At 52.8% G+C, this 15389-nt stretch overlaps 1 protein-coding gene across 3 annotated transcripts in view; it reads left to right on the top strand.

Moving 5' to 3' along the window:
- The first annotated feature begins 10461 nt into the window (after positions 1–10461).
- Positions 10462–15389, top strand: part of IKZF4 (IKAROS family zinc finger 4) — a 45552-nt gene continuing 40624 nt past the window's right edge. Inside the window, exons 1-2 of one of the 3 annotated variants that reach the window (XM_084610312.1) lie at positions 12448–12733; positions 14346–14465. Coding sequence is in view for 1 of the 3 variants with exons in the window: in XM_084610311.1 (XP_084466437.1) it covers positions 10548–10743 (196 nt within the window). In the remaining 2 variants the exon portion in view is untranslated. Of the gene's footprint in view, positions 10744–12447; positions 12734–14345; positions 14466–15389 lie in introns of those variants that run through there. The other 2 variants (XM_084610311.1, XM_084610313.1) reach the window with 2 other exon arrangements.

Consider the following 15389-nt stretch of genomic DNA (forward strand, 5'->3'; position numbering starts at 1 on the left):
GACCTGACTGTGACCTGTCTGGTTTGTCGAGCTCTACTGAAATGGTTCGTTGCAGGTTAGTTCCGCATTAATCCCACCCACGTGCCTCCTGGGGGTTGTGATTTTGGTGCCTCGTCCCCCATTCTCTGTGGCCCAGCTGCCTCAGAACTACTAACCAGGGTATGTGATCGATCGCTGAAGTCAGCCTCTGGACCAGTCGCCTGGAGGGGAGCTAATGTGATGCGGATCTTTTTAAAAAGGCTCCAGCAGTGATCCTGGCAATTACAGGCCGGTAAGTCGAACATCAGTACCTGGCAAATTGGTTGAAACTATCGTAAAGAACAGAATGACCAGAGAGCAAGATGAACGTGGTTTGGTAAAGGGAAATCATGCCTCACCAATCTACTAGAATTCTTTGAGGGGGTCAACAAATGTGTTGATCCAGTGTACTTGAACTTTCAGAAGGCCTTTGCCAAAGTCCCTCACTACTGGGTCTTAAGCAAAGTAAGGAGTCACGGGATAAGAGGGAAGGTCCTCTCGAAGGTCAGAAACAGGTTAAACAATAGGAAACAAAGGGTAGGGATAAATGGTCAGTTTTGACAGCTATCATCATCGTGTTCCTATTACTCCTCTGGCATTTAGGGCAGCGACGAACCTCCTCCCCTCCTGTCTGCTTCTGGCAAGTCTCTCAATGGTTCCCCAGCTCTGCCCCAGATTTTCAGCTCAGCTTCCACAGCTCTTCGCCAGGTTGTTTTCGGGCGGCCTTGTTTTCACTTGCCTTCAGGTGTCCGTCTCATTGCTGCTCTGGGGATGGAATCACGTGACGGATCCATCTCCAACGCCTCCTGGCAGTGATGGGGCTCAGATCCTCTTGGCTGCACAGTGTCAATAGATCTTGGTGTGAAATTGTTCTAGGCCAAAAGATACAGAGGATTTTTCTGTGGCCGGTTGTGTGGAATGAAGACGGTGTCCGACTTTCTCATTCCCAGCTTTCTGCACTATTGAGTAGCGTTGAGAGTACGCAGCTCTGATAAATCTTGAGTTTGGTTTTGCTGTTGTATTTTGATAATTTCCAGACTGTATTTAAGCTCCTGAAGGTGTTCCTGGCTTTATTGATTTTTGTTCCGGATGTCCTGGCTTGTTCCACCGTCCGGGCTGATGGTGCTGCCAAGTATGTGAATATTTCTACACTGGTGAGAACATGACCCTCGATCTGCACTGGGGATGGTGAGGCAATATTAAAGGTCATGATCTCTCTTATTGCGGTTGATTTTCAGTCCAATCTGCTGGCTGAATGCATTGAGTCGAGTTGTTTTTTCTTGTATATGGTGTTGGGTATGTGATAGGAGAGCGAGATCATCTGCGAAGTCCAGGTCTTCAAGGGATGAGAACAGTGTCCATTTAATGCCTCTTGGCATGACTTCTTCTGTACACCGCATCAGTCAATGGCAATGCTGAAGAGGATTGCAGACATGACACACCCGGACGTACTCCTGTTTCAATTTCAAAACTGAGCTCACTGTGACCAACACTGCATGTAAAATTGGAATAGAAGCTTCTGATGACGTTGATTATAGGGAGAGGAATTCCATGCGCCCACAGACTGCCAGAGGCTGGCCCTGTGAAGGCTGTCAAAAGCCTTCTCAAAGTCTGTGAAATGTATGTTGAGTTGCCGTTGCCATGCTAAGCACCATTCTGCTCTGTTTCGTAGAGTGAAGCTCTCGTCTGTGCAGCCACGCCCTTTCCAAAACCCAGCCTGCTCTTTTCTGAGAACGCCATCAACTGCCTCTGATATACGCTGGGCTATGATCTTACACAATACTTTGCTTGCCACAGAGAGAAGTGTGATACCACACCAGTTATCACAATCGCCGAGAGTTCCTTTCTTTGGTATCTTCACTATAACGCCATCGGTCCACTCATCTGGCACCTTTTCCCTTTCCCAGACTGATGGAAATAGAGGGGCCAGGATAGATGCTGCTAATTTAGGATTTACCTTGAACAATTCTGCATTCAAGTTATCCGTGCCAGGAGCTTTCCCATTTCTTAAGGATTTGATGATGTGAATGATCTCTTCGTTAGTAGGGGGTGTCGTCTGTGTTGATATCCAGATCTTCTTCTGCCTCCTGGATGTTTGCTTCCTCTTTAGGTGGCTCCCTGTTCAGCAATTCTTTGAAATGCTCTGTCCAGCACATTTCTTGTTCTTTTTCAGCTGTCAGTATGTGTCCTTGTTTGTTCCTGATGAGTGTTCATTGGTGTCTGCCGTTTGCCACCGATAAGCTGCGTGATTTTGTAGACTGTTCCTTGTTCACCACGAGCAGCTGCATCCTCTGCTTGTGTTGCCAGATCATCAATATCATGCCGTTTGTCCGCTCTCACAAGGTGTTTTGACCTTCCAGTGGGCCTTGCTGTACGGCTCACGGTATTTGTCCTTTAGCTTCGAGGATTTTTTGTCTAAAACTTTTCTTCAGGGCTCGTCTGGTTTCTATGGCATTCCACATGCTGGGTGTAATCCACTCTTCTGCCTGTAGCCTAGACAGGCTTCACTGCTCTGTTTATAAATTGTTGTTACTTTGTCCCACTTGTTGATCTCCTCATCTGCATTCCCCTTCTCTTCATCAAGGTCTGCAAGTGCTTGAAACCTGTTCTTTAACTGCAGAGCGAAGGCTTTCTGTATTTCAGGGGACTTTAGCTTGTCAACATCATAACGTCTATGGCCCTTGTTTGGTGGCCCCACACATCTCCGTTTTAGCTTGATGGAGGCTGTCACAAGGTGGTGGTTGCTGCCAACATCTGCCCCCCTTCCACATCTGTCAGTGAGTGTCGTCATTTGCCATTTATCATGATATGGTCAATCTGGTTCTTACCTCTGCCATTTGGAGAACACCATGTCAGCTTGTGAAGTTCACAATGTTGAAATAGGGTTCCGCCGCTGACTAGGTCATTCATATTCCAGAAATCAACAAGCCTCCTTCTGTTTTCATTCATAGTGCCACACCCATGTCTTCCCATTGCTCTGTCTTTGTTTGTGTTGTCCTTACCGACCTCGACATTCACGTCTCCCATGACGATAGTTAGGTCGCGGCGTGGTACTCTCTCTAACTCCGCCTGGAGTGTAAGGTAGAATTTGTCCTTTACTACTTCATCACAGTCATTTGTTGGAGTCTAGCACCGAATCAGGGTTATATTATTATGATTCCCTTTGTCTGGCTCTCATAAGGCTGCTGCTGATGGATTTCCACTCAAGCAAGGAATGCTCCACTCCCTTCTTCAAAAGGATGGCCACACCCTCATGGTGTTGTCTATCATCCCATCCAGGAAAACGGCCAAGTTTCTCCCAAGGCTGTTCATCTTCCTGATCCCGTCCATCTGCTCTCACTGACCCCCAGGAGCTGTAAGCTGTAGTGTCTCATCTCTGCTGGGACCTGAGCTAGCTTCCCTGCTTCGTACATTGTCCGTACATTCCAAAAAACAAGTTGAGCACTTCAGTCTTCATGCCAGTGGCTTCCTTGCGGCTTTCACCATGGGCAGTCCTACGGGTCACTGACTCCTGAAGGCCTCGCACACAGTAATGACAGTGGAGAGAGGTAACTAGCAGGGTCCCCCAAGGATCTGTACTAGAATCAGAGCAGTTCAACGTAATCATAAAATGATCTGGAAAAGGGCGTAAACAGTGAGGTGGCAAAGTTTGCAGATGATACACAATGACTTGAGAGTTAAGTCCAAAGCAGACGGCGAAGAGCTACAAAGAGATCTCACAGAACTGGATGACATGACCTAGGCAAGAAAATGGCAGATGAAATTCAATGCTGAGAAATGCAAAGTCATGCACACTGGAAAACATCATCCTAACACATGTACAGTGACGGGTCTAAATTAGCTGTTACTGCTCAAGAAGGAGATCTTGGCGCCATTGTGGAGACTTCTCTGAAAACATCCACTCCGTGCGCAGCGGCCGTCAGAAAAGCGAACAGAATATGGGGAAGGGGCACAGATAGTGACAGAAAATATAATGCCAATATATAAAAGCAGGGTAGGTCCCCACCTGGAATACTGTGTGCAGTCCTGGGTGCCCCATCTCAAAAACAGATGTATTAGAAAAAGCACAGAGAAGGGCACCACAAGTGATTAGCAGGAGGGAACAGCTTCCAGCAGAGGAGAGATTAAGAAGACGGGGACCGTTCTGTTTAGACCGTGGAGGGATATGAGAGGGCTATAAAATCGTGCCTGGTGTGGTGAAAGGGCCTCAGGAAGTGTTCTTTACCCCTTCCCCTGACACAGGAACCAGAATCACTTAATGAAATGAACAGGCAGCAGGTTTAAAAACAAACGCGAGGAAGCATTTCTTCACACACCGCACAGTCACCTGTGGAACTCCTTGCCAGGGGATGGGGTGAAGGCCAAAGTATAACTGGGTTCAAAAAAGAACTAGAGAAGTTCATGGAGGACAGGTCCATCACTGGCTATTAGCCAAGATGCTCAGGGATGCAACCCTGGGCTCTGGGTGTCCCTAAGTCTCTGACTGCCAGAAGTTGGGACTGGATGACCGGGGAAGGATCCCACACTAAGTGCCCTGCTCTGTTCATTCCCTGAGGCACCTGGCATTGGCCACAGGGGGAAGACAGGAGCCTGGGCTAGACGGACCATTGATCTGACCTAGTATGGCTGTTCTTATGGACACCTCCCAAGATATGCACCATGGTCAGCCCCTGGTTGAACCACCATGGTGCATCATGGGAGGTGTGGTGCATCATGGGAGGTGTAGTCCATCTGGGGAGCTTGTCCCATAGAAGAGAGTGGGGCACAAGGCACCCAGACTACCCCTCACTTGAGGCCCTGGGGTGGGACGTGATGCAGTAGTGAAAGACGATGGCTTAATGTTTCCAAGTTGAGATGTTTCGGAACTTTCCATTCCACGATTTCTAATTTTTTTTTTATATTTCAACTTTTTGGTCCGAGTTGGGAGGGAAACACCTGTCAAAATCTCGGAATTTCCATGGGCTCAGGTCTAATCAAAGCGGAAAGTGGGGATCCCCCACCCATCCCCAGAACTGGCTCATCAGCTCTTGGGGCCGCTTGTCTCTCCTGTGCCCTGGCACGAGGCTGCAATGTCTGGACGGCCTCCAGGGAAAGGAGCCGTCTTTAAACCCGTCTCCCTGGGAGATCAGACCTGGACGCTAGGCCCCTCTGCTTTCGGCCCGTTGCCCTCTCCCGTAAGTCAGGAGCGCTTTCGCTTGATGCAGCACCAGTCTCCTTTATTTACAGTGGTTTTCCCACCACCGCTTTCCACCTACGGGGGGGTTTCACAGCCAACTTTGCCAGGTGCAGGCCTGGCCAGCAACAGGCCAGAAGGCTCCCAGCTCCCTCTGGGCCTGGCCTTTCTCTTCCCCACTCCCTCTAGCTTCCTCCCAGCCTTTCTAGCCCTGGCTAGTGCAGGGCTATCCAGCCAGCCCCAATCCATTCCCCTTGATTGGGGCTGGAGTGGCAGGGGGCTGATCAAGTGCTTCTCACTCAGCCCCCGTCACAGTCCCACTGGCATCATTGTGGGCATGGCTCCACCTGGCGTCTGGCACCTGCCCCTGCCACAGCTTGCTCCCTGCTAAGGTGTAAGGGCTTGTGAGCTTGGTGCTGAAAGCTGCAGGGGGTTGAGACCCAGGGCCTCTCTGCTGCACGGTGCGGGGACGCTGCCTCGGGGATTACAGGATCCAAGGGGACGGGAGCTTTGAAGGCTGGTTGTTACGTAGCATGGGAACTGCAGGTGGTTTGGGGGAGTGGGGCTCCTCCCCCCGGAATACCTGAAGGAAGCTGCTGGTGCAGGAGAAGTTTATGCTCTTCCCACTCCGCCCTGGAACCCCGGGCCCCTGGGGAGCCTGTCCCCCAGTGTCTGTCTCTAACTCGCTGCTGGTCTCTGAGCCGTGCCCAGATACCGCTGTGCTGGGCGCGTTGCTCGGGGCGGGTGGGACTGGCTGCGTCCCGCCCTGCCGGCCTGACTGTTAAGTACTCAGCAGCAGGAGCCATGTGCATTGTAATCAACCTCCCTGGCTCGTGGGCTGAGGCCGTGTGGAGCGTTGGCTTGTGGTGACGTGTCGTAGGGTGAGAAGCAGGGGCAGAGAGAGTACGGGGGGGAGGGAAGGGGGCTGGCGTGTCTGTGTGCCTACGGCTGTGTGTCTTTCAAAGATTCAAGCAATCTCAGCTTCTGAGCCAACGTCCTGGGTTTCTCACTGCTAGGCCCATGAACTCCCCCAGCTCGGTTCCTTCTGCACCTTGTACGATCCCCATCAAGAGCGGACCCCGGGGCAGAACGGAGTTGGCGCCTGTGCAGGGAAGGGAGAACAGAGCCCTGCCCGCTCTCCCCAATCCCTCCTGGTGCAGCCGCCGGGGTGGCTGTTCAGATTCTGGATTTCACGTGGCTGGGACGGTCTGACCAGCATGTCTAGTGGGCAGCTGATGCAGAGCAATTACAGGGCCCCGAGCCGCAGTGGAGGTGGGGTGGGAATACACAGCGCTGGCTCGGCCCCCACAGAGGGAATAAGGGCACCGTCGGGGAAGCTGTGTCTGGCCTGCGATGGGAAGAGATGGGCCCACGTTGGCGCGTAGCGGCCCTTGGGGAGGGTAGTGGACACAGGGCCACCCGCAGACCAGTTGTGTTGAAAGGCAGGAGCGGTTAGTAGGCACCCCCCCCCCCCAGCTCCCTTTGGCTAAGACAACCAACCAGCCCTGAGTCAGGTGGGAAGGAGCCCGCCGGGGGTGTGCTGTGGACTCGCCAGGAGCCCGCAGACATGGGGTCGGAGTGGGCCAAAGGAGTGGATGTGGGTTGGTTCTGGAACCTCACCCCTCCAGGATACGCACACCCACCTAGGGAGGGGAAGGATATGAGGGCTAAGCTTGGCGGGCCTGGTTTAGAAGGGACGAGGTGGCAAAAGCCCAGGAGCTGCTTCTGGGAACTGCTCCCCCACCCCCAAACTGGAAACAGCCCCTGAAAGAGGCTGTGATGGGAGAGAATGTGGGGTCGGGGGGGGGGGGGGAGATTCCCCCTCCTCAAATTGGGGTGAGGCTCTGGGAGCTTGAAACCCCCGCCCTATGGGGATGGGGGGTGACACACATAGTGATGACGTGTCCTCTCAGCAGCCCCCTCCCCACCTCTAACCTCAAAGGGGGAGTGGAAGCCCTGGGGAGGGTCAGTCCCATCGCAAGGAGGCTCCGGGCCTGACTCCTTGAACTTTGGGGAAAAACCTATTCTTCTAGCTGAACTTCCCTAATAAAAGCTCCAGTTTGATTCTGATTTAACGGCCCCAGGTTGTTTTTTTCCCACCAGGGCTGCAGATTTGCCCTGGGGCGAAGGCTGGCCGTGCCCTGCAGCTGTCTCTGCATCGCCCGCTCTCCAGGCACGGAGCATACAGCCCTGGTGTCCCTGCACCGAGTGGCCCCCCAAGGGCTTGGGAGCTCTCCAAGAAAACACCCCAGATCTGCCTGGTCCTCAGCCCCCTTACACCCCAACCCCCACCCTTGGGCGAGTGCGTGGAGGGGGAGGGAATGCGGCACTCCCGCGGCTGGGGGCTTGTCCTCTCCCAGGCAGAGCAGAGTGTGTTGGCTCGGGGCAGGAGTGGGGTGAGGGGCTGACTGCTCAGTGGGACCCAGGAATGCTGAGGAGGGTGGGGGTGTGTATGTGTCTGGCCGTGCCACCAGCTGGCATTGCCCAGGTTTGACTGACTGGGGGGGAATTCTCCCCTCCACAGAGAGCATGTGATAGAGACTCTGGGAGGCAGCAGGGCCTAGTGGAGAGAGCCTGCCCCCATGTTTATGCAGCACCTGGCACAGCGAGGGCCAGTTGCAGCTAAGGCATCTAGATTCCCCTATAACACAAGTGGCAGGCATAGCGGATCTGAGCTAACCTCCCTTGGAGTCAGTGGAACTCGCTTCCACAGGCTTTAGATCAGGCCTGTAAACAACCACCCAAGAAATGGGCTACTCAGCCTGGCCCTGAGCCAGTGACAGTGATTCGTGGCTAATGGATTCATTGGTATGTGCTGTGTGAGTGGGGGGTTCACAAGGCATTTAAATCAAAGGGCAGGGAGCTAGACCTGAGGCCACTGCCTATTTGAATAGTCACGGGAGGCCGGGAGCCGTGGAAACCTGCTCTGCAGTAGGAAGATGTGCCATCCCTGCAGCCTTTCCATGATCCTGTTAATAACAAATGTTACCTTACTTCTCTAACACTTTCCAGCCTCTCTACCTGCCACGGAAATGCAGCCACCTCTGGGGTGGAACATGGCAGCTGTAGAACAGCACGTGACAAGGCAGCAGTGATTCCAGGTGGGGAAATGAAGAGGAACATTGTACCCAATTGAAATGACAAAAGGAAACAGACTAGAATGATCAGGGCCAGGGCACTGAGGCGGATACAGACTGTGTCATGGGGTCTTTGTCATCCATCTCTGGTGCATTGATTTGGACCCAGATCCTCAAAGTGCCTAACTCCCATTGACATCAGCCAGCGCCGACCATCTGCCCCCATTGGATTTCAATGGGAATTAGGTGCCTAAATGCCTGAGGATCCAGCCCTCAGTGCTGGCTCCAAGGGAAGACTGCCACCTACCGAGTCACCAACGCACTTCAAGTGATGAAGGGCCCCAGGTTGCTTAGGGAGAAATGCAGATAAGCCCGGCTACCTAGGAATCAAACCTGACTCCTGGGGTAACTGACACAGCATCATTCACCAAGAAAGCAGCGATCACTGTGTAAATAGCAGGGGCCGTGAAATAACATGATGTAGCCAACAGAGGGGCCCCTCACTTTATGGCACATTTAGCAAAACATCAGATTTCATGCAGCGAGCCAGCAAAGGTTTGAAGTGGCTCATGTCTGGATCAAAGGGAAGTTCTGGGAGCAAAAGGTCATTTGACTCTGAGTCAGCTCTGAGGCTCTGCGCCATTTGCATATTGGATAAAACGATTGAATTAGCTAATTTGGTCAAAAATTCCCAACTCCAAAGAGATCAGAATTAGCGTATGCAGGGAATTGATTGCATCCTTCAGACAATGCCTCAGGCTTCAAAGGGAACTTCAGACTTGGACTGACCAGACAGAGCCTGAAGAGGGGGAGAAGCAGCGAGAGGAAGCGGCCCAGGGAGAGTCGCCGTTTGAGCTTTGGTAAGAGTTCTGATGATGATCATTACCTATAACTTGTAGTGCAGTCAGAGCCCCAGTCATGGCCCCGCCGTGTGAGGTGCTGTACAAACACACAACAAAAGACCTGACGGTCTATGCAGCGTAAGCAGGTGTAGCTCCCAACTGAAGCCTGAAATTGCACCTGCTCGTGGCAGGAGCGAATCTGGCCCATCATCCATATTTCTTGTCTTTAATTTCTGTAATGAAATTAATTCTGCTAAGCGCAGGTCAGTAATAACCCTACCTTCAGGATGGGATTTTGCAGCCAAACGTTCAAAATGGCCAGTGATTTTGGGAACCCAACTTGAGACCTGATTTCAGAGGTGCCCAGTGTCGACAGCTCCCGTTGACGTCAGGGAGCTTTGCTCTTTAAAAGGGCCAGGACCACAATGAAACCGACTCTGGTCCCCATCCTGCAGGGAGCTGTGTGTAAAAGCAGAGCTCGTTGCTGGAGCGGCAAGTCCTGCAGCTGTTTTGGGTCCTGCACTGAAAAGGCAGGCAGGCAGGCAGCCAGCAACTACTCCCAGAAACAGGTGGGAAGGAGAGGAAGCGCATGGTGGCGCTGGGAGGCCATGAGAGGCTGGGGGTTGATAGGCAGGGACACACACACACTGCACATTCATTCGTAAGGAATGAGCTTAATCATCAGTTCGCTGGTCATTGGTGGGTAATGCCTTTAGGCAAATGAATCAATTGGGAAACAGTTCTGCACTAATGAGTCACGAATGTTACGTCTTCAGCAGGTTCTGCTGATTTTAGAACTTCGCACTGGGCTCTAGTGGGCGAGCTAGGTTTCTGGTGATCGATTATTGGCCAGTTATTTATGTGGCTGAATTGTGTTTAACACGTTATTGATGAATTGTGACTTACTGCCAAGCCGTTGTCCTGTTCTTTACCCGAGGGTTAGGGTGGAGTGATTATCAGCTGATTATCGATCATTAATCAGACGATTATCGATTATCGATGGATATGATCAGCCGTCGCTTTGGAAAATCATTTGCTAATCCAAATAAATAATGACAGTCCGTTGAGGGGGAGTTAATTCAGGATCGATTATCGATCGTTGCCAATACCGCTGATCGATCATTATTAATCGATTATCTCCCATGCCCTCCACCCCGCCCTGCAGCCTGCGGGGCCAGCCCTGCCCATCGATGCTCTCGACGCCGGCCTGCTCCCCCAATCGATGCTCTCGGCTGCTCCTGCGGCAACCTGGCTATCGACGCGCTTCGCCGCTGCCCGGGGCTTCTCCCTGGCTCGATGCTCTCGGCACTCGCCTGCTTCCCTGGCTCCCGAGGGCTCGGTGCCCAGTGGCTCCCTGCTCGCTCGATTCATTCGGCGCTCGGCTGCTGCCAACGCCCCCCCCCCGAACGATGCTCTCGGTTGCTCCCTGCCAGCTCGATGCGCTCGGCGCGCGGTTGCCCCCGCCTGTCTCCTGGCAGTGGGACCGGAAGTGGCTCGGGGCGGGGAGGGGGGCCCGGTCCCTCCTCAGGTGAAGCCGCCGCCGATGGAGCCGCCGCTGCGGAGCCGCTGAGCCCCCCAGTCCCCACCCCGCAGCGGCCGGGCCGGGGGGCCCCTCCCCGCAGCCCCCCCTCAGGTGAGAAGGGGGCGGGGCAGCCTGGCTGGGGGGCCTGGAGGAGGGTCAGTGGGAAAGGGCGGGGGTGGCTGTGCAGCGGTGGGGGGGGTCAGCGGGGAGGGGGGTTGGCGGGTCTGAGGAGGGCTGTGGGGAGGGGTAGAGGGGGGTGGGCTGTGGCTATGGAGAGGTGATGGGTGGGGAGGGCATAGAGGAGGAGGGGCTGGGCCGTGGGGTGGGGATAGAGGAGGAGGGGCTGGGCCGTGGGGAGGGTCATTGGGAAGGGGAGGGGCTGGGCTGTGGGGTGGGGATAGAGGAGGAGGGGTAGGCCATGGGGAGGGTCATTGGGAAGGGGTGGGGGTAGGCTGTGGGGAGGGGATAGAGGAGGAGGGGTAGGCCATGGGGAGGGTCATTGGGGAGGGGCTGGGCCATGGGGAGGGTCATTGGGAAGGGGTGGGGGTAGGCTGTGGGGAGGGGATAGAGGAGGAGGGGTAGGCCATGGGGAGGGTCATTGGGGAGGGGCTGGGCCATGGGGAGGGTCATTGGGAAGGGGTGGGGGTAGGCTGTGGGGAGGGGATAGAGGAGGACGGGTAGGCCATGGGGAGGGTCATTGGGGAGGGGCTGGGCCATGGGGAGGGTCATTGGGAAGGGGTGGGGGTAGGCTGTGGGGAGGGGATAGAGGAGGAGGGGTAGGCCATGGGGAGGGTCATTGGGAAGGGGAGGGGCTGGGCCGTGGGGTGGGGATAGAGGAGGAGGGGTAGGCCATGGGGAGGGTCATTGGGAAGGGGTGGGGGTAGGCTGTGGGGAGGGGATAGAGGAGGAGGGGTAGGCCATGGGGAGGGTCATTGGGAAGGGGAGGGGCTGGGCCGTGGGGTGGGGATAGAGGAGGAGGGGTAGGCCATGGGGAGGGTCATTGGGAAGGGGTGGGGGTAGGCTGTGGGGAGGGGGTTGGCAGAAGGGTTGGGGGCGGGGGCAGCTGTCCAGGAGTGGAGGGGAGCTAAGGGAGGCATCTGGGGTGGGTGGGGGGAGGTGGGGTGGGTACAGAGGCATCACTCTGGGTGGGAGGGGATGGCTGAGAGGAGGCGGCTAGGGTAATGGGGTGCAGCTGGCTGAGGGTGGAGGGCTGATAGGGGAACTATTGGGACTGGGGAGGGGGAAGAATTGGGGAGTGTTTCTCTGTTGCACAGGAGACCCAGACTTCCCTTTTGAAGCCCCTTTTCTTCATGTTTTAAAGGGGGGAGCACTGGTGTAAGAGGGGATAGACCGGGGACATACCTGGGTCCGTCTACTTTCCCTTCTCTGTTCCTCTCCATATACTGCCTTGCAAGCTTGGTAGCTTTAGGGAACTGGGGAGGGGAGGGGGTTACACCCTTCCCTCTACAGGGATCAGACTAAAGAATCCACAATAAATCATTGCCTCCTAGGGTTTTACTTGTAGTTACTTTTGGAAAAGAGGAAAGAAATGCTCTCCGTTTCCCCCACCCCCACCCCCAGCCTTGTTACCCTTCTCCCTTTACGCTGGCCACTCCCAGCTCTCAAATGGTCCTGTAGTTTGAAATGATATTCCTCTAGAAGAAAAAATAAACTTAACTTGACTGTTTCGTTGGCGCATGGTGATACCAGGCACCCTGTGGGTGTGTGGGAAGAGTGAAGGGTTTCACGTTTTTAGAAATGCAACGAAAGTTGCTTATTTCTAGTCCTTCAGGGACAGTGAATCTTGTTGGGTTTCCATAAAATTGCTTTGCTTCCCTGCTTCAGTCCAGTGTCTTGTAGGTTGATTTGTCTGATCATCTTACGTTCTTGGAGGAATTATTTTTTTTGGTTGGGCAAAGTAACTTACCCTTTTCCTAGCCCAGCAGATGCAGCTGTGTGCACATTGTATTACGTACAGCCGGTGTGATGGTGAAATGGAATACTGTCTTGTAATGCACACGCACAAGATGGCGGAGTTAAGGTTAAGGCTGCTGTTGGATAATACTTAGCACTTTTCGTCTGAGAAGCGTGAAACTGTCAGGTTGGTGTCTGGCTTAGATGATGATTTCCTTGCTCAGCTTTATCTCTGCACTAACAGTTCCATTTGTTGGGGTATTTGGAAGATTTACTCATAATCTTGAATGTCTTTACCCGCCTCAAACCCCCCTGACGGGGGGAAGGGCTGCTATCCTCATTTTACAGATGGGGAGCTGAGCCACAAACAGCCTAAGTGACTTGACCAAGGTCATTCAAGGAGTCAATGGTGGAGCAGGGAACTGAACACAGGTGTCCCACGCTAGCACCTGTGATTACTTTATTTGTATTACCATCATGCATAGGAGTCCTAGTCATGGACCAGGCTCCGTTGTGCTAGGCGCTGTTCAGACCTAGCCAGTGGACCATCCTTTCTTTATCACCTGATGTTCGGTACATCAGGAGGAGGTTTTGTGCAGAGTGCCACCTGCTGAATGGCACCTGACCAATGATGTATGTTGTTTGCCTCATGACTGAAGACGACTTAGATCCAAGCAAAATCTAAGCTTCCTTCCTACATGAGGAGTATTGCCTCACTACAGCACACGCAAACCCTCCACAAAAGCATTCCTTGCTGGGACAAGGCATTGTCCACAGGTGCCATTCAGAAAGTCGCGGGCCCGGTATGACACATTCAGTAGGGCCCCACCCACTCCCATTTCACTTTATTTATGCAGAGGTGACAGATGTTTTGGGGGGCAGCCCTGAGCTCAGGGTCCCAGTACAATTGCCCCTTATCAGCCCTGGTTGTCCATGCAGTCCGTGTGCATTTCCACAGAGGCTAGGCTTGGGTTCTCCAGCAATCGCAGGGGAGGGATGTATTAATTCTTTTCTATCCACATGCAGTACCTCAGCATAGGTAGGGGCCGTGGAGGCTTAAGGAAGAAGGATCCAAATTTCCTAGTGTGGCAGGGGTAAGGCGCATGAAGAGACAGCGGCAGCAGCAGCTTTGCAGCGAGACGTTCTTGGACCACAAGCTGTTGTTGGCAGCTTGAGGATAAACGTAGCTGCCTCTTCTGTGTACTCCTCTGTCTGGTTGTGGGGCTTTTGAACTCTCGAGTGAGCTGACCAGGCTTAGAAGTGGGCTGTCCTGGAACCTGTGTGCTAGAAGCAATGATATTTCTTATCTGTGGTTCAGCTGCCCCCAGAGGGAGGGCTGGTCCTGTGACCAAAGCACAGGGCAGGAGTCCCTTGCTATGTTTCTAGCTCTGCCACTGACTCAATGTGTGCTTTTTGGCAAGTCAGATAATGTCTCCATGCCTCAGTTTCCCTATTAGTAAGGTGGGGGAATATCTTGAGGAAGGTTAAGAAAATGTAACGCTTTAATCATAATATTTGTAAAGTGTCTCAAGGTCCTCAGATAAGTGGTGCTGTGTTACTGGAGGAAGCACTCCATTCCTCATGCCCTACGTCTGCTCCTCTGAAACAGTACGTTTGGCGTACAGAAGTGCCAAGTGCAACGTTATCTAGGCAAAGCTTTGGAGTGTTTTCAGACTAGGATTCAAGGTGTGTTCTTACCACTAAAGACAAGGCAGTCTGTAGTTGTCATGTGTGTTAGCAGGTTGAGGTACACGCTAGGAAACTAGAATGTGAAAACGAGCATGCCTTGTCTTCCCTAGGATTTCACCTCATGTTATTTAGCGCGTGGTATGATCGCTCCCCTTCTTGCTTGGTGAAGACCAGGGCACGGTTATTGCTGAGTTGTTGATCAAGGCTGCAGAGGTATCGGGAGGAGAAGGGTAAGTATTGTCCTCACTTAGAACTTGTCTTGTGCATGTAGTGAGAGACCCAGTGCAGATGGGATAATGATTTTGGGCTTCGTCTTAACTTTCACTTTCAGGGACTCCATGAAACCTCAGAGACCTCAGTGAGTCATGTCCCCCAGCTTGCAAAGGCTGAGCTTGGAGACCTAGTGAAAGGTCACTGTTTAGAGTGGGAGGCAGCTTGGCCTAGTAGTTAACTTGATTCCCCAAAAGCCTTAATTCCTTTGGGAAATTTATACAGCAGCAGCTTGTACTCTGGTAACGGAATTATAGGACCACAGATATTAGGTTTTGGTCTCCCATCCTGTGAGATGGAGATGGGGTTATGTGAGGTCACCAGAGGGGGAAGAGGTAGAAAGTGCCAATGCGGGGGGAGAGAGAGCGTGTGAGGATTATTTATTCTGTTTGCAGTGGATCAATTCAGTTGAAAGCTTGTGTGTGTCTGGCATTGGTACAGTTAATGTTAGTCAAGTACTTTGTGTTTCTGTACTGCCTCATGTTGGATCTCAAAATATTGGTGTTCAAAAGTGCAGTACGCCTTTATTTGTACAGATCGCTGTCACTCTAGGGTGGTGGGTGGGAGTGGGACTGACTTTCCATTTGTCTGTGAATCCGTCTAGGCAAATGCCGAGGAGGTCGGGTTTTCCTTCATTCCCTTAGAAATAAAAGAAGCTTCTTGCATTTCATGCTACCTCTTATAGTTTTGAGCAGAGCAGCCCATGATTATGGTGGTTGTTGATTCAAATTGTGGTAGTGTCCCGAGAACTCAGCAAGGACCTAGATGCTGTTCAAAACCACGGTAAGAGGCGGTCCTTCTTGTTATGCTTTGAATTCAAACTTTGTTTTACAAGTTTTTTAATCTGTGTTTAGGAGCAGTAGTTGAACTTCCTATTTTGTTAT

Source organism: Lepidochelys olivacea (genome assembly GCF_965140295.1).
Source record: "Lepidochelys olivacea isolate rLepOli2 genome assembly, chromosome: 20".
Taxonomy (NCBI): Eukaryota; Metazoa; Chordata; order Testudines; family Cheloniidae; genus Lepidochelys; species Lepidochelys olivacea.